General features: G+C 38.5%; 1 protein-coding gene across 1 annotated transcript in view; it reads left to right on the top strand.

The window, feature by feature from the left end:
- The first annotated feature begins 472 nt into the window (after positions 1–472).
- dapp1 (dual adaptor of phosphotyrosine and 3-phosphoinositides) overlaps positions 473–23312 on the top strand; it is a 33339-nt gene continuing 10499 nt past the window's right edge. Inside the window, exons 1-4 of the mRNA XM_030130777.1 lie at positions 473–627; positions 14491–14613; positions 17403–17536; positions 22088–22218. Of these exons, the coding sequence (XP_029986637.1) occupies positions 485–627; positions 14491–14613; positions 17403–17536; positions 22088–22218 (531 nt within the window). The 5' untranslated portion in view covers positions 473–484. The remainder of the gene's footprint in view (positions 628–14490; positions 14614–17402; positions 17537–22087; positions 22219–23312) is intronic.

The raw sequence follows: 23312 nt of genomic DNA, 5'->3' as shown, positions 1-23312 counted from the left end.
GACAGAACTAATACTTCTGATACAGTTAATTGTCAGTAATTTTATCTCATTTTATTTTTTATTTTTCTTACAGTTTTAAACTTTAAATTAACAGTTTAATCTCATAAATAGAAAATAAATATTTGGAAATTACGATACATTTGCAAATGTATTTTAACTGTATTTTTCTGTGAAAACAGAAACAATTTCCTTTAAAAAATGTAAATTTTCTGGTTATTCAGTTCCAGTTTTTTCCTGTTCTTTTCCATTTGACATGTAAAATCACAGTCTGTTTTTGTCATTTCATTGATATTTTCCTGGATCTGAAAAATACAGGAAAAATCTGTCAAATAAACAGTGAAAATTCTGTTAAATTACAGATTTTTTTTACAGTGCAGACTGACTTTTACAGTCGGACAAAAGTCTCTGAACTCGGGGACAAACTCACTTCCTCGTGGGCGTGTCTGACTTTCACTTCTGCTCTGACAGCGGGGCGTGCACGCGCATGGGCACGCGCACCCGTTCCGCAGCCTCGGACAGACAGAAGAACAGACAGACAGAGGACAGACAGACAGAAGGACAGACAGACATGAGCTTCTACAGTGATGCAGCCACGGAGGACATGAGCGACGAACTGGAGACTCTGGGGTAAGACCGAACCCAACCGAACCGAACCGAATCAGCCTCGAACACACACACGTACCGACCCCAGCCTCAGCAGAGCAGGGCCACAGGAAGGGAGTCCAGGCGGAAGGACAGGGGGGCGCATCTGTCTGAAGAACACCACACAGGCGGTTAAAGGCTGTGGTCGAACAGGCGCCAGGGTTTCACACTGAGTCAGGAAAGGGTCAGTTATGTGTCCGAACAGGCGCCACAAGGTACTGAGTGACGTCATCGACTAAGTAGCAGATTTGTAGATGTGCATGTGATGTGAATAAAAACAGCGTCAATCTGTTTAGAATTATAAATAAACTATAGTCTGTCCACTCTACTGTAGTTTACTGTCCACTCTACTGTAGTTTAATGTCCATTCTACTGTAGTTTACTGTCCACTCTACTGTAGTTTAATGTCCACTCTACTGTAGTTTACTGTCCACTCTACTGTAGTTTAATGTCCACTCTACTGTAGTTTACTGTCCACTCTACTGTAGTTTAATGTCCATTCTACTGTAGTTTACTGTCCACTCTACTGTAGTTTAATGTCCACTCTACTGTAGTTTACTGTCCACTCTACTGTAGTTTAATGTCCATTCTACTGTAGTTTAATGTCCACTCTACTGTAGTTTACTGTCCACTCTACTGTAGTTTAATGTCCATTCTACTGTAGTTTAATGTCCACTCTACTGTAGTTTACTGTCCACTCTACTGTAGTTTAATGTCCACTCTACTGTAGTTTAATGTCCACTCTACTGTAGTTTAATGTCCATTCTACTGTAGTTTAATGTCCACTCTACTGTAGTTTACTGTCCACTCTACTGTAGTTTAATGTCCATTCTACTGTAGTTTACTGTCCACTCTACTGTAGTTTAATGTCCACTCTACTGTAGTTTACTGTCCACTCTACTGTAGTTTAATGTCCACTCTGCTGTAGTTTAATGTCCACTCTACTGTAGTGTACTGTCCACTCTGCTGTAGTTTACTGTCCACTCTACTGTAGTTTAATGTCCACTCTGCTGTAGTTTACTGTCCACTCTGCTGTAGTTTACTGTCCACTCTACTGTAGTTTAATGTCCATTCTACTGTAGTTTAATGTCCACTCTACTGTAGTTTAATGTCCATTCTACTGTAGTTTAATGTCCACTCTGCTGTAGTTTAATGTCCACTCTACTGTAGTGTACTGTCCACTCTACTGTAGTTTACTGTCCACTCTACTGTAGTTTAATGTCCATTCTACTGTAGTTTAATGTCCACTCTACTGTAGTGTACTGTCCACTCTACTGTAGTTTAATGTCCATTCTACTGTAGTTTAATGTCCACTCTACTGTAGTTTACTGTCCACTCTACTGTAGTTTAATGTCCACTCTGCTGTAGTTTACTGTCCACTCTACTGTAGTTTACTGTCCATTCTACTGTAGTTTAATGTCCACTCTACTGTAGTTTAATGTCCACTCTACTGTAGTTTTATATCCACTCTACTGTAGTTTACTGTCCACTCTACTGTAGTTTACTGTCCACTCCTGTAGTTTAATGTCCACTCTACTGCAGTTTAATGTCCATTCCACTGTAGTTTACTGTCCACACTACTGTAGTTTTATATCCACTCTACTGTAGTTTAATGTCCACTCTACTGTAGTTTAATGTCCACTCTACTGTAGTTTACTGTCCACTCTACTGCAGTTTAATGTCCATTCTACTGTAGTTTAATGTCCACTCTACTGTAGTTTACTGTCCACTCTACTGCAGTTTAATGTCCATTCTACTGTAGTTTAATGTCCACTCTACTGTAGTTTACTGTCCATTCTACTGTAGTTTAATGTCCACTCTACTGTAGTTTACTGTCCACTCTACTGTAGTTTACTGTCCACTTCTACTGTAGTTTAATGTCCACTCTACTGTAGTTTAATGTCCATTCTACTGTAGTTTAATGTCCACTCTACTGTAGTTTAATGTCCACTCTACTGTAGTTTACTGTCTACTCTACTGTAGTTTACTGTCCACTCTACTGTAGTTTACTGTCCACTCTACTGTAGTTTACTGTCTACTCTACTGTAGTTTACTGTCCACTCTACTGTAGTTTAATGTCCATTCTACTGTAGTTTAATGTCCACTCTACTGTAGTTTACTGTCCATTCTACTGTAGTTTAATGTCCACTCTACTGTAGTTTACTGTCTACTCTACTGTAGTCTAATGTCCACTCTACTGTAGTTTACTGTCCACTCTACTGCAGTTTAATGTCCATTCTACTGTAGTTTAATGTCCACTCTACTGCAGTTTACTGTCCATTCTACTGTAGTTTAATGTCCACTCTACTGTAGTTTACTGTCCATTCTACTGTAGTTTAATGTCCACTCTACTGTAGTTTACTGTCTACTCTACTGTAGTTTACTGTCCACTCTACTGTAGTTTAATGTCCACTCTACTGTAGTTTAATGTCCACTCTACTGTAGTTTACTGTCCACTCTACGTCCACTCTACTGTAGTTTGCTGTCCCCGCTCCAGCCGACCTCCTGTATGTGGTCTTGGGGACCGGCTAAACCTGGGCAGTCAAACTCATGTTAGCTCAGCTCCACATTCCTCCCAGTCTGATCTATCGTGGGCTGAACCAGTAACAGAATATAAAGAACAGGATAAGAACTGAGAAATGGTGTCAACTCCAAAGTTCTCTCTGTTTTTGAGTGAAAATGTAAAATTCTTTAATGAAAATATTTACATCTACAGCTGTGCTTGAACAGAACATGAACAAATATGAACAACCTGAAAATTCTGAAGAAAAATTAGTGCAATTTTAACAAAATTCTGCCGTAGTTTATTATTTATACATGTGCATCACAACGTACAGATCACAGTGGATCTACAAATACACAAAACCTTTAGTAACAGGCAGAACAGTGGTGCAGTTCCACAGACTTCTACTGTCCCTCTGGTACCCCGTCCACCAGGCCCTGACTAAACACCAGGTGTGCCTTTTTCACACATTTGTGGAATAATGTCAAAAAAAATGTTCATACAGTTTGTTTTTAATTCTTTTACACTTTTTTCTATTTCATCAACTTGAGCCATAAATAAAAATACCAAATACTCAAGAACTGTCACATTTTTAACCCTTTAAATGTCGTGTTTGTAATGGAAACAAACCATTTTTTAGATGAAAAAAACACACAAAAATTTTTTTTTTTCAATATACTCCATAAAAAGTGGATCACATATGATTAGATGTTTTCCTCCTGGCATATGTCGGTGATTAACTCCAACATTGGTTAATTTGCATTATTATTATTTTTGGCGTTAGGTCAAATGTTCAAAATTACTAGCATCTGTCACCAAGTGTGCATAAAATGCACACCTATAAATCAAACTATTAAATATTATATATGGATTTATTTTTCTGCTCTGATTTTATTTTATTTTTGTAAATCCAGCTCAGCCCTAATCATACAGATCACATGTTAGAAACTGTGCGTTTTATGCACACTTGGCAGACAGATGCTAGTCTGGTCATTTTCTTTTGTTTACAATGTGCACATTTGAGTTGGTGGACAGAATTTTAAAGATCAGGCAAAAATGAACAACTTTTGAATTCTAACCTTTTTCAAATTGTGAAAAATAATATGAAGTTTTTTAACACAAAGTGCAAAGTGTGCATAAAAGGCACACCTGGACACCGGAGGGTTAAGACATTTAAGGTTGTTCGTAATTTTTCAGATTATTCACTTTTTTTGTGAAAGGCTAGTCTGTAAATGTACAATTTTTTTTTTTTTTTTTTTTTTTTTTTTTTTTTACAATTTAACTGTTTTGTTTTGTTTTATGGTAAAGCAACAAGAAAAAAAATGCAGTTTTCATTATTTCTAGGTTATTATGATAGCATTTTACTGGTCCTGATCCAATTAAAATTGAATTGACCTAAAATGATTTCAACATCCTTGATCGTTAACATCTTCAGTATAATTTTTGTATTTCACAAATTCATCCCACGGGCCAAATTGGACCCTTCGTCGGGCTGGTTTTGGCCCCTGGGCCTCATGTTTGACACCTGTGGGCTAAAGGGACCCAACACAGACCCTGTGGACCAGGTACTGAGGTTAGTTATTGGTGTAAAGGTTCATTTGTTTAGTTTTTCTGTTCCTTTTCTTCCGTTTGGTTTAGTTTTGGACGTTATGTCCCACTGAGGAGACAACAAGTCAAACAGGAACATTTAGAACCAGAACATCTGGAGGTTCAGTCCACAGGAACCATCGAAATGGACCAAAAAGAGACAACAGACTGGTTTATATTCAGTTTTACACAAACGTCCATGGGTGTCCTCACCTCAGGGTGTCCAACCGTCTGCACTAACGGCAGAAAAAGGACGTGGATTTGACACTAGTGGTTTTGTGAGCTGATCTGAGGGCAGACCAAGGTTATTATCGTTAACGAAAACTAACGAAATGACCAAAACTAGAACTGAAAAAACATTTACGTTAACTGAAATAAATAAAAACTATAGTTAAAAGAAAAAAAAACATAACTAACTGAAACTGTATTGTGTGTTTACTAAACTAACTAAAACAGATAAAACTTCTGGATCAAATTCCCTTGGTTTTGGTCTTTGTCAATGTCAGATTGATGTTCAATGGATTTCTTTGTCTCTCTCAGTTTTCTGTGCTGTCTCCATACGACACTTTTTGCTCCGTCACTTGTGTTCACTTGTGGTTTCCAGTCGTCTTCTGGTCCCCACTCTACCTGGAAACATGGAGACTAAAGCAGCAGAGTCCTGTCTGGGATTGATTTGAATAGGAGCACAGAGAAGAAGAGAAAAGAGACCACTGAACTACAACTGAACTACAACTGAACTACAACTAACTACAACTGAACTACAACTGAACTACAACTGAACTACAACTGAACTACAACTGAACTACAACTAAACTACAACTGAACTACAACTGAACTACAACTAAACTACAACTGAACTACAACTGAACTACAACTGAACTACAACTAAACTACAACTGAACTACAACTGAACTACAACTAAACTACAACTGAACTACAACTGAACTACAACTGAACTACAACTGAACTACAACTAAACTACAACTGAACTACAACTGAACTACAACTGAACTACAACTGAACTACAACTAAACTACAACTGAACTAAAACTGAACTACAACTGAACTACAACTGAACTACAACTGAACTACAACTGAACTACAGCTGAACTAACACTGAACTACAACTGAACTACAACTGAACTACAACTAAACTACAACTGAACTACAACTAAATTACAACTGAACTACAACTGAACTACAACTGAACTAAAACTGAACTACAACTGAACTACAACTAAACTACAACTGAACTACAACTAAACTACAACTGAACTAAAACTGAACTACAACTGAACTACAACTAAACTACAACTGAACTACAACTGAACTAAAAGTGAACTACAACTGAACTACAACTGAACTACAACTGAACTAAAACTGAACTACAACTGAACTACAACTGAACTACAGCTGAACTACAACTGAACTAAAAGTAAACTACAACTGAACTAAAACTAAACTACAACTAAACTACAACTGAACTAAAACTGAACTACAACTGAACTACAACTGAACTACAACTGAACTACAACTAAACTACAACTGAACTACAACTAAACTACAACTGAACTAAAACTGAACTACAACTAAACTACAACTGAACTAAAACTGAACTACAACTGAACTACAACTGAACTACAACTACAACTGAACTACAACTGAACTACAGCTGAACTACAACTAAACTACAACTGAACTACAACTGAACTACAACTAAACTACAACTGAACTACAACTGAACTACAACTAAACTACAACTAAACTACAACTGAACTACAACTGAACTACAACTGAACTAAAACTGAACTACAACTAAACTAAAACTGAACTAAAACTGAACTACAACTGAACTACAACAAAACTAAAACTGAACTACAACTGAACTACAACTGAACTACAACTGAACTACAACTGAACTACAACTAACTACAACTGAACTACAACTAAACTACAACTGAACTAAAACTGAACTACAACTGAACTACAACTGAACTACAACTAAACTACAACTGAACTACAACTAAACTACAGCTGAACTACAACTGAACTACAACTGAACTACAACTAAACTACAACTAAACTACAACTGAACTACAACTGAACTACAACTGAACTAAAACTGAACTACAACTAAACTAAAACTGAACTAAAACTGAACTACAACTGAACTACAACAAAACTAAAACTGAACTACAACTGAACTAAAACTGAACTACAACTGAACTACAACTGAACTACAACTAAACTACAACTGAACTACAACTAAACTACAACTGAACTAAAACTGAACTACAACTGAACTACAACTGAACTACAACTAAACTACAACTGAACTACAACTAAACTACAACTGAACTACAACTGAACTACAGCTGAACTACAACTAAACTACAACTGAACTACAACTGAACTACAACTAAACTACAACTGAACTACAACTGAACTACAACTAAACTACAACTAAACTACAACTGAACTACAACTGAACTACAACTGAACTAAAACTGAACTACAACTAAACTAAAACTGAACTAAAACTGAACTACAACTGAACTACAACAAAACTAAAACTGAACTACAACTGAACTAAAACTGAACTACAACTGAACTACAACTGAACTACAACTAAACTACAACTGAACTACAACTAAACTACAACTGAACTAAAACTGAACTACAACTGAACTACAACTGAACTACAACTAAACTACAACTGAACTACAACTGAACTACAGCTGAACTAACACTGAACTACAACTGAACTACAACTGAACTACAACTAAACTACAACTGAACTACAACTGAAATACAACTGAACTACAACTAAACTACAACTGAACTACAACTAAATTACAACTGAACTACAACTGAACTACAACTGAACTAAAACTGAACTACAACTGAACTACAACTAAACTACAACTGAACTACAACTAAACTACAACTGAACTACAACTGAACTACAGCTGAACTACAACTGAACTAAAAGTGAACTACAACTGAACTACAACTGAACTAAAACTGAACTACAACTGAACTACAACTGAACTACAGCTGAACTACAACTGAACTAAAAGTGAACTACAACTGAACTAAAACTGAACTACAACTAAACTACAACTGAACTAAACTGAACTACAACTGAACTACAACTGAACTACAACTGAACTACAACTAAACTACAACTGAACTACAACTAAACTACAACTGAACTAAAACTGAACTACAACTAAACTACAACTGAACTAAAACTGAACTACAACTGAACTACAACTGAACTACAACTACAACTGAACTACAACTAAACTACAACTGAAACTACAGCTGAACTACAACTAAACTACAACTGAACTACAACTAAACTACAACTGAACTACAACTGAACTACAACTAAACTACAACTAAACTACAACTGAACTACAACTGAACTAAAACTGAACTACAACTGAACTAAAACTGAACTACAACTGAACTACAACTGAACTACAACTAAACTACAACTGAACTACAACTGAACTAAAACTGAAACTACAACTGAACTACAACTAAACTACAACTGAACTACAACTAAACTACAAACTAAACTACAACTGAACTACAACTGAACTACAACTGAACTAAAACTAAACTACAACTGAACTACAACTAAACTACAACTGAACTACAACTGAACTACAACTAAACTCCAACTGAACTAAAACTAAACTACAACTGAACTACAACTAAACTACAACTGAACTACAACTAAACTACAACTGAACTACAACTGAACTACAGCTGAACTACAACTGAACTACAACTGAACTACAACTAAACTACAACTGAAATACAACTGAACTACAACTAAACTACAACTGAACTACAACTAAATTACAACTGAACTACAACTGAACTACAACTAAACTACAACTGAACTACAACTGAACTACAACTGAACTAAAACTGAACTACAACTAAACTACAACTGAACTAAAACTGAACTACAACTGAAATACAACTGAACTACAACTGAACTACAACTGAACTACAACTACAACTGAACTACAACTAAACTACAACTAAACTAAAACTGAACTACAACTAAACTAAAACTGAACTACAACTAAACTAAAACTGAACTACAACTGAACTAAAACTGAACTACAACTAAACTAAACTGAACTAAAACTGAACTACAACTGAACTACAACAAAACTACAACTGAACTACAACTGAACTACAACTAAACTACAGCTGAACTACAACTGAACTACAACTGAACTACAACTAAACTACAACTGAACTACAACTAAACTACAACTGAACTAAAACTGAACTACAACTAAACTACAACTGAACTACAACTGAACTACAACTAAACTACAACTGAACTACAACTGAACTACAGCTGAACTACAACTGAACTACAACTGAACTACAACTAAACTACAACTGAACTACAACTAAACTACAACTAAACTACAACTGAACTACAACTGAACTAAAACTAAACTACAACTGAACTACAACTGAACTACAACTAAACTACAACTGAACTACAACTGAACTAAAACTAAACTACAACTAAACTACAACTGAACTACAACTAAACTACAACTGAACTACAACTGAACTACAACTGAACTACAACTAAAACTAAACTACAACTGAACTACAACTGAACTACAACTAAAACTAAACTACAACTGAACTACAACTAAACTACAACTGAACTACAACTGAACTACAACTAAAACTAAACTACAACTGAACTACAACTAAACTACAACTGAAATACAACTGAACTACAACTAAACTACAACTGAACTAAAACTAAACTACAACTGAACTAAAACTAAACTACAACTAAACTACAACTAAACTAAACTACAACTGAACTACAACTAAACTACAACTGAACTACAACTAAACTACAACTAAAACTAAACTACAACTGAACTACAACTAAACTAAACTACAACTAAACTACAACTAAAACTAAACTACAACTAAACTACAACTGAACTACAACTAAACTAAACTACAACTGAACTACAACTGAACTAAAATTAATACTAAAACTAAACTTAAATTTAACATTTAGTAAAATAATGAAAACTAATAAAAACTAGCAATCCTGCTCTAAAAACAAGTTAAAACGAACTAAATTAGAGAAACAAAAGTCAAAATTAAATAAAACTAAACTATAGTTAAAAATCCAAAACTATTTTCACCTCGGCGCAGACTGAGACGCTTCTATGTTTCAGTCCACTGAAGCAGAACCGTCTACGCTCCAGCGGGTCCAGCTGTCCCACATGTCCGTCCTGCTCAGTGTCAGCTGTTCGTCTTTCAGACAGCTGAAGCTCATTGTTATTTTACATCCAAAAAAAAAAAAAGTCCAGTTCTTTAAACATAAATTCATCCTCTGTTCCTTTTTCAGAAAATGCTCAGTTTCCTTTTCGTACCAACTAAACAAGAAAACGTGTCCCTTCAGTGCAGTGTACCAGTTAGTCCAGTGGTTGTGTTTTCTTTCAGGTCAGTAAATGAACAGTTCATTTGGTTTCTGTGATTTCACAGCAGAATGTGTGACGTATTAAACTGAACTGAACTGAACAGCTGTCAATCAAACAGCATTCAGCCTTTGGACCCATCCTCCAATCACCACATGGAAGCTCAGCGTCCGGCCCAGCCGAGCTCCGCCCACAGCTCCATTCACCCCCAGAGACGCCGAGCGTTCGGGGGCGGGACAACAGGGTGTCATGTGTCCAGTGCTGGTCCAGTTTGTAGTGGTTTTAAACCAGTTCCACTCAGTCCCATTGAAGTGCATGGACGCTGAGCGTCTACGACAAATGCACTGAGCAGAGATGGAATGAACAAACAGACACGGGAATGGAGGAGAAGTGAACAACATCCAGTCCACTGATCTGGGATCAAACTGATTCTGAACCAACTGGTCTGAGAGATGAACGTGTTCCAACACATTTGGAGTCAATGAAATGAAAACAACTGAACAGATTTGAGCATTTAATGGGAGTCATTTTAGGAGATGAGCTTCACCTGCAGTCTGACACAAACAGCTGTGGTCCACAGACTGGGTGGACCTGAGACCATCCCAGCATGGTCGTCTTTTCGTGTCCGGTCCGTTAACGTTGGGGTTTGATGAACTGTGTCGTGCACCTTCTGTCGTTTTTTCAGATGATCTGTTCTTTTTTTCTGTCACATTCACAGTCAGTTTTAAGCGGTCCAAACCCAGACCCAGATCTGACTGGACCTGGAGAACCTGAACCTGAACCTGAAACTGAATGGATCCATTCTCAGAACATCTGAGGCTGATTTAGACCTGTTTTCTGTCTCTAATGTGATCTTCTTCTTGGTCTGGATCTTCCTTTTAGTCTGCACTGTAAAAAAAATCTGTAATTTAACAGAATTTTCTCTGTTTATTTGACAGATTTTTCCTGTATTTTCAGATCCAGGAAAATATCAATGAAATGACACAAACAGACTGTGATTTTACATGTCAAATGGAAAAGAACAGGAAAAAACTGGAACTGTGAAGAACCAGAAAATTTACATTTTTTGAAAGAATTGTTTTTCTTTTTTCACAGAAAAATACAGTTAAAATACAACTGTTAATTTAAAGTTTAATACTGAGAAAAAAAAAAAAAAAAAGAGATAAAATTACTGACAGTTAACGGTAACAGAAGTATTAGTTCTGTCAGTTGAACCAGACTTGTTTGTTAATTGACAAATATCTTGTGTAATTACAGGAGGTTTCACAACAAAAATGTTGAATAAATGTATTTTTGTGAATGTATAACATGTATAAGCACTGATAAACTGTCCAAATACAGTTTTTATCAGTGGATTGGACAACTGAGTCTCATTGAAAATTATTAATATATATATTTATAGAGAATTGGATTGTTTTAATACATGTAAATATTCTTCATTAAACATTAAAAAGACAAAATGATGCAAAATCTCATGTAAAGTTAGGGCAAAAAACTGTATTTTGATTATGGAAAAATTATCATATTTTTATGAGATGGTTATTTTCTGTTATTTTACAGTATTTTTTTTAGCGCCCCTGCTGCCGGAATAATACTGTTTTTATTTTTTTTTACAGTCTGGATCCTCCAGCTGTTTCAGACTAAGGAACTGAAAACCCTTTGACTGACAAAAAATGGACTGACCCACACCACTTCTGCTTCTTCTTCTTCTTCTTGGTTTTTTAGATGTATTATTATGGGCTGTATTTATCCATGAAAACTTGAATTATTGGAATTATCTGAATGACGTCATTTTTTTCAGTATCGTATGTACTATTTTAAGTCAGGGATCCCAGGAAGACCAGTTGTTACCTTGGTTTTAGACAAATAAGCAGATTATCGGTGCTCATACACTGTAAAAAAAAAAAAAAAATCTCGTTAAAAAAACGGTATTATTCCAGCAGCAGGGGTGCTGAAAAAATATGGAAAATAACGGAAAATAACTATCTCATAAAAATACGGTAATTTTCCATAATTCAAATACAGTTTTTTGCCCTAACTTTACATGAGATTTTTCATATTTTTTTGAGTTTTTAATGTTTAATGTGAAACCTCCTGTAATTACACAAGATATTTGTCAGTTAACAAACAAGTCTGGTTCAACTGATAGAACAAATACTTCACTTACCGTTAATTGTCAGTAATTTTATCCCATTTAATCATTTTATTTTTTTTTTTTTTTACAGTATTAAACTTTAAATTAACAGTTTAATGTAATAAATAGAAAAGAAATATTTGTGAAATTATGATACATTTGCAAATGTATTTGAACTGTATTTTTCTGTGATAGATGAAAAAAATTATTTTAAAAAATTGAATTTTTTTTGGTTATTCAGTTCCAGTTTTCTCCTGTTCTTTTCCATTTGACATGTACAATCACAGTCTGTTTTTGTCATTTCATTGATATTTTCCTGCATCTGAAAAATACAGGAAAAATCTGTCAAATTAACAGTGAAAATTCTGTTAAATTACAGATTTTTTTTTTACAGTGTGGTTACTGTGCATCACTAGTCTAGATGCCATCCAGGTGGAGCTGTGGGAACAGGGTCTGGAGGATCCTGGACTCCACTGAGCCCTGATACGGTTACAGCGACCCCAACACCACACCGGGTCACAGTCCATCTAAGGCCCAGGTGTCAAACATGTGGCCCGGGGACCAAAACCGGCCCGCCAACGGGTCCAGTCCAGCCCTGGGGATGAATTTACAAAGTGTAAGTTAGGGCATCGAACTAAAAAATAATATCAAAATAATATATAAATAATGACACCGCGTCCTCAGATGTCTGTGCGTCCGTCAAACACGTCCAGTTGTCCTTCTACCACTTCAGCTCTGATGATCCAGTTCAGAGGAAGAGGATGGAGCTGAAAGGGGAAGTTACAAGAAGTAAACAAATAAGAAAATGAGGAAGTTTGGTGTTAGCCAATGTTAGCATCTTCACTGCATCTGTTCAAACCAGGGTTCTAAACTGCTGTTCTTTCAGGTTCCACATTCAGTCTGATCTGATCTGCAGTGGACCCAACCAGTCAAATAAGAACAGAAGAACCCAGAAATAATGACAACTGACAATTTAGGTCTGTGTTTTAGTGCAAAAAAAACCCCCCATTAAATTATGAAAATACTTACTTTTATAAACTATCCAAACAAAAACGATGTGAATAACCTGAAAAAAAATTAAATATCTTAAGAAAAATAAGCACAATTTTAACAGTCTTCTGCCTCAACTTCTATCAGTCTTTCTCTTCTTTCAACTGAATTCGGACCATTGTGCACCGCTAAATCCAAAAATGACATCTGTTTTTCTCATTCAGGTCAGGTTTTTTTGCTAATTTGATTTTGAAAAATTTGATCTTCTCACAAAATTGATAACATTTTTGTGACTTTATCAGTTGATTTTTCATAGAATTCTCACCCAAAATAGGTTTTAAGAGAAAAAAAATCCTTTTCTAACAGGGTTCCTGTTAGGTACAATGGTGTATTCACCGCAGATGGAGCAGAATACGTCAGGCTTATTTTTGCCAGATCTTCTAGTCGAAGCCATTTCATTCACCTGTAATATTAAAAAAAGCATCAATCATAAATTGGCAAAAGTAAAATCTTCAGAACTCGTTTATTGCAAGAAATATGAAAGAATTTTGTATCATATGATGTGAAAATGCCCATAAATGTAAGCACAAATGTTCAAAAGCCAATATGTAGCATAGTTCAGAAAGTTGACCTGAATGAGCAAAATGAATGTGATTTTTGGATTCAGCACCAAAATGATCCTAAATCAGCTCAAAGAACTGAAACAGTAAATTTGTTGTTGACCAGTGTAATTCATTGATCAGACAAACTAGTAAAGCAGGTAAACAAACCCCTCCTCCTGTCTGAGACATGAATGACCTACAATAAGCATTCAGATGGTTGTAGTTCATAGTTTTCCCACAGTGCATCAGTAAATACATGTTTCTTTGCTTCATAAATTAAATGCATGGGGTCCAGCTGGGTGGACAGTTTTGCAACTCCATGAAAAAAAAAGGTTCAGAAGAAAATTTGCTTTAGGCATGTTTTTTTTTTTATGCCTGAAGAGGAATAAAAACACTCAGGAAGAAAAATCTTGATTGAGGGTCTCATCATTCATGCATGAAAGGGTTAAGGATCGCTCATGTTCTGGTCTGTTGTCCCTCTTTGCTGCACATGTCCCTTCCTTCAGTTTGTTTGTTTGTTTGTTTGTTTGTTTGTTTCAGGTGGTTCCACTGTGACCTGAGCCGCCACGCTGCAGAGGCCCTCCTGCTGACCAACGGGGCTGATGGGAGTTATCTGCTGAGGAACAGCAACGAAGGCCCACACTGCCTGGCCCTGTCTGTGAGGTCAGAACACACACACACACACACACACACACACACACATATATGCACATAAACACACACACACACACACACACACACACAGGCATGCACACACACACACACACACACACACACATATGCACATAAACACACACACACATAAACACACACACACATATGCACATAAACACACACGCACACACAGGCATGCACACACACACACACACACACACATAAACACACACACATATGCACATAAACACACACACACATAAACACACACACACATACATAAACACACACACACATAAACACACACACACATATGCACATAAACACACACGCACACACAGGCATGCACACACACACACACACACACACACATAAACACACACACATATGCACATAAACACACACACACATAAACACACACACACATACATAAACACACACACACATAAACACACACACACGCACATATGCACATAAACACACACACACGCACATATGCACATAAACACACACACACACATAAACACACACACACACACATATGCACATAAACACACACACACACATATGCACATAAACACACACACACACACACGCACACCTAAACACACACACACACATAAACACACGTGCACACACACACGCACACACAAACACATAAACACACAAACACACACATAAACACACACATAAACACACACACACAGGCACGCACACACACATAAACACACACACGCACACACACATAAACACATGGACACACGCACACACACACACGCAAGCATGCACGCACGCACACATGCGCACGCACACACGCACACACACACGCAGGCACACACACACATAAACACATGCACACATATGCACGCACGCACACACACACATAAACACATACGCACACGCACACATAAACACACACACACATAAACACACGCACGCACGCACACACTCACACACGCATACACACACACAAATACGCACGCACACACATAAACACACACGCACGCACACATGCACACACGCACACACACACATAAACACACACACACACACATAAACACATGGACACACGCACACACACACACGCAGGCATGCATGCACGCACACATGTGCACGCACACACACACACGCAGGCACACACACACATAAACACACGCACACATATGCACGCACGCACACACGCACACACACACATAAACACATACGCACACACACACATAAACACACGCACGCACGCACACACTCACACACGCATACACACACACAAATACGCACGCACACACACATAAACACACGCACACATAAACACACACACACGCACACACATAAACACACACGCACGCACACACGCACACACACACATAAACACACGGACACACACATAAACACATGGACACACGCACACACACATGCAGGCATGCACGCACGCACACATGCGCACGCACACACGCAGGCACACACACACATAAACACACGCACACATATGCACGCACGCACACACGCACACTCACACATAAACACATATGCACACGCACACATAAACACACACACGCACACACACACACATAAACACACACACGCACGCACACACACGCACACACACACACATAAATACACACACACACATATGCACGCACACACTCACACACGCACACACACACATAAATACACACACACATACGCACGCACACACATAAACACACGCACACATAAACACACACACACACACATAAACACACATTCACATACGCACGCACACAGGCACACACACACGCAGGCACACACACACACATAAACATAAACACACAGGCACGCACACACACACACACACACACACACACACACTTACTTCACTGTCCGTTTCTCTCTCTTTAACTTTTCTGTACTGATTTATCTCCATTTATTAGAATATTATCCTCTGAATGTTGTGTATTTTTTTCAGTGTGAATCATGTCTTTTATTTAGGTACTGTGATCACTTTGCTTTGTGTGTTTGTTTGTTTGTTTGTTTGTGTGTTTTCATCTTTAGTGTAAAACTCTTCCACCCATCTTTCCCAGATCTTCCCCACAGATAGGCCTAGGCCCTGGGACCAGCCCAGTCCATTTTGGTCCCAGTAGGACAAAGTTCAAGGTCACAGCAAGGTCACAACATCTACAGTTTTCCATCTGTCATCATTGAGACATTTTCCAAAATTCATCCAAAATTCCAATCGACTCCGATTCTCCTCCAGTTGGATCCACCTGTAGCTTAGAACAGTCTCTTGTATGTGGAACTAAATTGTCCACATCCACTGTGGAATGTGGACTCTGTGGACATTTACACTGAACACTGAAAATCCCATTTCCCACACATTTAAAATTAGAACTCAACTAATACTGATGTGAATTGAATCTGATTGGACAGACACATGACTGGGACCAGATTCAACTGTTTCTGTGTATGGAACAACCTGGAAACTGTGGAATTTCCACAGACAGACTGGATCCACACATGCACAGAGTTCAGGCTGAAGGAGGAGCTGTGAGTTCTGAACACTGGGTTTCATATTTCATTCAGTGTTCATGTAGATCAGGGGGGTCAAACATATGGCCCAGGGGCCTAAACCGGCCCACCAAAGGGTCCAGTTCAGCCCCTGGGACCAATATGTGAAGATCATTTTAGTTCAGAGGACACAGAAAGACCTGGTCTGGTCTGAAGTGGGTCGGACCAGTACAATACGATCACAGTAAAAAAACCTACTGTTTAAATGTTTGATAAAAACATGCTCAGACGTATTTGTCTGTATTTTTTAACCACAGGGCGAAGGACTCAGTGAAGCATTTCCACGTGACACGCAGAGGAAACGGATACGTGTTCGGGTTCAACCAGTTTGAGACTCTGCAGGACTTTGTGAACCACTTCGCCAACCAGCCTCTGGTGGGAAGTGATACAGGTATGAGGAGAAGGACAGACAGACAGACAGACAGACAAGGACACAGACAGACAGACAGACAGACAGACAAGGACACAGACAGACAGACAGACAAGGAGACAGACAGACAAGGAGACAGACAGACAAGGAGACAGACAGACAAGGACACAGACAGACAGACAAGGAGACAGACAGACAGACAGACAAGGAGACAGACAGACAGACAGACAAGGAGACAGACAGACAAGGACACAGACAGACAGACAAGGAGACAGACAGACAGACAGACAAGGAGACAGACAGACAGACAGACAAGGAGACAGACAGACAAGGAGACAGACAGACAAGGACACAGACAGACAGACAAGGAGACAGACAGACAGACAGACAGACAGACAAGGAGACAGACAGACAAGGACACTGACAGACAGACAGACAGACAGACAGAGAGACAGACAGACAGACAAGGACACAGACAGACAGACAGACAGACAGACAGGGAGACAGACAGACAAGGAGACAGACAGACAAGGACACAGACAGACAGACAGACAGAAAAGGAGACAGACAGACAGAAAAGGAGACAGACAGACAAGGAGACAGACAGACAGACAGACAGACAAGGAGACAGACAGACAGACAGACAAGGACACAGACAGACAGACAGACAAAGAGACAGACAGACAGACAAAGAGACAGACAGACAGACAAGGACACAGACAGACAGACAGACAAGGAGACAGACAGACAGACAGACAAGGACACAGACAGACAGACAGACAGACAAGGACACAGACAGACAGACAGACAGACAAGGAGACAGACAGACAGAAAAGGAGACAGACAGACAAGGAGACAGACAGACAGACAAGGACACAGACAGACAGACAGACAAGGACACAGACAGACAGACAGACAGACAGACAAGGAGACAGACAGACAGACAGACAGACAGACAAGGACACAGACAGACAGACAGACAGACAGACAAGGAGACAGACAGACAAGGACACAGACAGACAGACAAGGACACAGACAGACAGACAGACAAGGAGACAGACAGACAAGGAGACAGACAGACAAGGACACAGACAGACAGACAAGGAGACAGACAGACAGACAGACAAGGAGACAGACAGACAAGGAGACAGACAGACAAGGACACAGACAGACAGACAAGGAGACAGACAGACAGACAGACAGACAGACAGACAAGGAGACAGACAGACAAGGACACTGACAGACAGACAGACAGACAGACAGACAGAGAGACAGACAGACAGACAAGGACACAGACAGACAGACAGACAGACAGACAGGGAGACAGACAGACAAGGAGACAGACAGACAAGGACACAGACAGACAGACAGACAAGGAGACAGACAGACAAGGACACAGACAGACAGACAGACAGAAAAGGAGACAGACAGACAGAAAAGGAGACAGACAGACAAGGAGACAGACAGACAGACAGACAGACAAGGAGACAGACAGACAGACAGACAAGGACACAGACAGACAGACAGACAAAGAGACAGACAGACAGACAAGGACACAGACAGACAGACAGACAAGGAGACAGACAGACAGACAGACAAGGAGACAGACAGACAAGGACACAGACAGACAGACAGACAGACAGACAAGGACACAGACAGACAGACAGACAGACAAGGAGACAGACAGACAGAAAAGGAGACAGACAGACAGAAAAGGAGACAGACAGACAAGGAGACAGACAGACAGACAAGGACACAGACAGACAGACAGACAGACAAGGACACAGACAGACAGACAAGGACACAGACAGACAGACAGACAGACAAGGACACAGACAGACAGACAAGGACACAGACAGACAGACAGACAGACAAGGACACAGACAGACAGACAAGGACACAGACAGACAGACAGACAAGGACACAGACAGACAGTCTGTTCTGCTCTTCCATCTTTATGCGTCGGTTCTGCAGACATTTAACATGTACAGTCACATTAACCAGGAGGATGGATTCATCTGAGTTAATGAGTTAATTTTGACAGCCCAAAAATAAAACAAAAAATTTTAAAAATATAATTTCAATATGAAGAGAACTAAACAGAACTTGCACTTTTATTCATATCATGTTTAACCACAGCAGTTAATTTGAGTGAAATAGTCACGAGTTCCATTAATTGTTCATGTTATCTTCGGAATGACGATAGAACTCCATTGATTATTGAGGCGGCCAAATGAAATGTACTATTACATTAAATAAAAAATAATGAGTTCAAACAAAGGTTATAATCGTTAACGAAAACTAACAAAATGACCAAAAGTAGAATTGTAAAAACATTTTCATTAACTGAAATAAATAAAAACTATAATTAAAAGAAAAAACAAAACGTAACTAACTGAAATTGTTTTGTGTGTTTACAAAACTAACTAAAATGGATAAAAATTATGGATAAAATTCCCTTTGTTTTCGTTTTTGTCAATGTTGGATTGATACGAAATCGATTTATTTCCCTCAAGCAATTTTAGCTGCTGTCTCCATACGACACTTTTTGCTCCGTCACTTGTGTTCACTTGTGGTTTCCAGTCGTCTTCTGGTCCCCACTCTACCTGGAAACATGGAGACTAAAGCAGCAGAGTCCTGTCTGGGATTGATTTGAATAGGAGCACAGAGAAGAAGAGAAAAGAGACCACTGAACTACAACTGAACTACAACTGAACTACAACTGAACTACAACTAAACTACAACTGAACTAAAACTGAACTACAACTGAACTACAACTAAACTACAACTGAACTAAAACTAAACTACAACTAAACTACAACTGAACTACAACTGAACTAAAACTAAACTACAACTAAACTACAACTGAACTACAACTGAACTACAACTAAACTACAACTAAACTAAAACTGAACTACAACTGAACTACAACTAAACTACAACTGAACTACAACTGAACTACAACTAAACTACAACTGAACTACAACTAAACTACAACTGAACTACAACTGAACTACAACTGAACTACAACTAAACTACAACTGAACTACAACTGAACTACTACGAAACTACAACTGAACTACAACTGAACTACAACTGAACTATAACTAAACTACAACTGAACTACAACTAAACTAAAACTGAACTACAACTGAACTACAACTAAACTACAACTGAACTACAACTGAACTACAACTAAACTACAACTGAACTACAACTAAACTACAACTGAACTACAACTGAACTACAACTAAACTACAACTGAACTACAACTGAACTACAACTGAACTACAACTAAACTACAACTGAACTACAACTAAACTACAACTGAACTACAACTAAACTACAACTGAAATACAACTGAACTACAACTAAACTACAACTAAAACTAAACTACAACTAAACTACAACTAAACTACAACTAAACTAAAACTAAACTACAACTGAACTACAACTAAACTACAACTAAACTACAACTAAACTACAACTGAACTACAACTAAACTACAACTGAACTACAACTAAACTACAACTGAACTACAACTGAACTACTACGAAACTACAACTGAACTACAACTGAACTACAACTGAACTATAACTAAACTACAACTGAACTACAACTAAACTAAAACTGAACTACAACTGAACTACAACTAAACTACAACTGAACTACAACTGAACTACAACTAAACTACAACTGAACTACAACTAAACTACAACTGAACTACAACTGAACTACAACTAAACTACAACTGAACTACAACTGAACTACAACTGAACTACAACTAAACTACAACTGAACTACAACTAAACTACAACTGAACTACAACTAAACTACAACTGAAATACAACTGAACTACAACTAAACTACAACTAAAACTAAACTACAACTAAACTACAACTAAACTACAACTAAACTAAAACTAAACTACAACTAAACTAAAACTACAACTAAAACTAAACTAAAACTAAACTACAACTAAACTAAAACTAAACTACAACTAAACTACAACTAAACTAAAACTAAACTACAACTAAACTAAAACTAAACTAAAACGAAAACTAAACTACAACTAAACTAAAACTAAACTAAAACTAACCATTCAGAAAAAAAATGAAAACTAATAAAAACTATCAAACGTGCTCTAAAAACAAATTAAAACAAACTGAATTAGAGAAAAAAAAGTCAAAACTAAATAAAACTAAACTAGAATGAAAATCCAAAACCATTCGAACCTTGGTTCAAACACTGGAAATATTTCATATGATCAAAACACAAAAGTCCAAATGTCGAACATATACTTAGTTTTTAGTGGTTTTCATGTGAACATGTTACCTGGTGTATGTTTAACTTCAGGACCAGTGTTGTACAGGACAGAACCCCCTTCAGGTGACCCAGAGATTATCCCTCTGTGGTGTCCAGGCTCACAGTGCACTGAGGGTTGAGTCTCCAGGCTCTCATGGGGCCTCTGTGGTCCATTAGAACCTGCCTGTGTTAGTCCTGTTCTGACCCAGAGGCTGGTCTAAGGTTTGATGTGTGGACCGGAACTAAACCTCCTGGTCTCTGTTTCAGGAACTCTCCTTGTGCTCAAGTGTCCGTATCCGTGGCGTGTCGAGGAGCCGTCCATCTACGAGTCGGTCCGAGTCCACACCGCCATCCAGACCGGACGCACGCAGAGCGACCTGGTGGCCAACGCTCCGTCGGTACGACTAACTTACACATGTGGTCTGGTCCAGATTCAGTCTGGACGGTGTGGGGGGGGGACCACGGTACCGGTTCCACAGGTGTCATCTGTAGAACCCACCCCCACACACACTGTAGACGACTGGAACATGTAGGTTTGAATCCCACTGACCTGAACATGTCCAATCTGAGTGAACATGTCCAGTCTGAGCTCCAGTCTAATCTGAGCTCCAGTCTAATCTGAGCTCCAGTCCAGTCTGAGCTCCAGTCTAATCTGAGCTCCAGTCTAATCTGAGCTCCAGTCCAGTCTGAGCTCCAGTCTAATCTGAGCTCCAGTCTAATCTGAGCTCCAGTCCAGTCTGAGCTCCAGTCTAATCTGAGCTCCAGTCTAATCTGAGCTCCAGTCCAGTCTGAGCTCCAGTCTAATCTGAGCTCCAGTCTAATCTGAGCTCCAGTCCAGTCTGAGCTCCAGTCTAATCTGAGCTCCAGTCTAATCTGAGCTCCAGTCCAGTCTGAGCTCCAGTCTAATCTGAGCTCCAGTCTAATCTGAGCTCCAGTCCAGTCTGAGCTCCAGTCTAATCTGAGCTCCAGTCTAATCTGAGCTCCAGTCCAGTCTGAGCTCCAGTCTAATCTGAGCTCCAGTCTAATCTGAGCTCCAGTCCAGTCTGAGCTCCAGTCTAATCTGAGCTCCAGTCCAGTTTTAGCTCCAGTCTAATCTGAGCTCCAGTCTAATCTGAGCTCCAGTCCAGTCTGAGCTCCAATCTAATCTGAGCTCCAGTCCAGTTTTAGCTCCAGTCTAATCTGAGCTCCAGTCTAATCTGAGCTCCAGTCCAATCTGAGCTCCAGTCTAATCTGAGCTCCAGTCCAATCTGAGCTCCAGTCCAGTCTGAGCTCCAGTCTAATCTGAGCTCCAGTCTAATCTGAGCTCCAGTCTAATCTGAGCTCCAGTCAGTGGTTTATTGGTGTGAAATGACTCCAACATGAACACAAGGATGTGTGTCCTGCACCATTAGACTATAATAAAGTAATAATATACTATAATATAGTAATAATAAACAAATAATATACAAATAATATATGAATAATATAATAATAATAATATACTATAATATAC

The sequence above is a fragment of the Sphaeramia orbicularis genome, unplaced genomic scaffold (assembly GCF_902148855.1).
Source record: "Sphaeramia orbicularis unplaced genomic scaffold, fSphaOr1.1, whole genome shotgun sequence".
In the NCBI taxonomy this organism is placed as follows: domain Eukaryota; kingdom Metazoa; phylum Chordata; class Actinopteri; order Kurtiformes; family Apogonidae; genus Sphaeramia; species Sphaeramia orbicularis.
The sequence above is the reverse complement of the archived record's forward strand: the minus strand, read 5'-3'. Positions and strand labels throughout refer to the sequence as shown.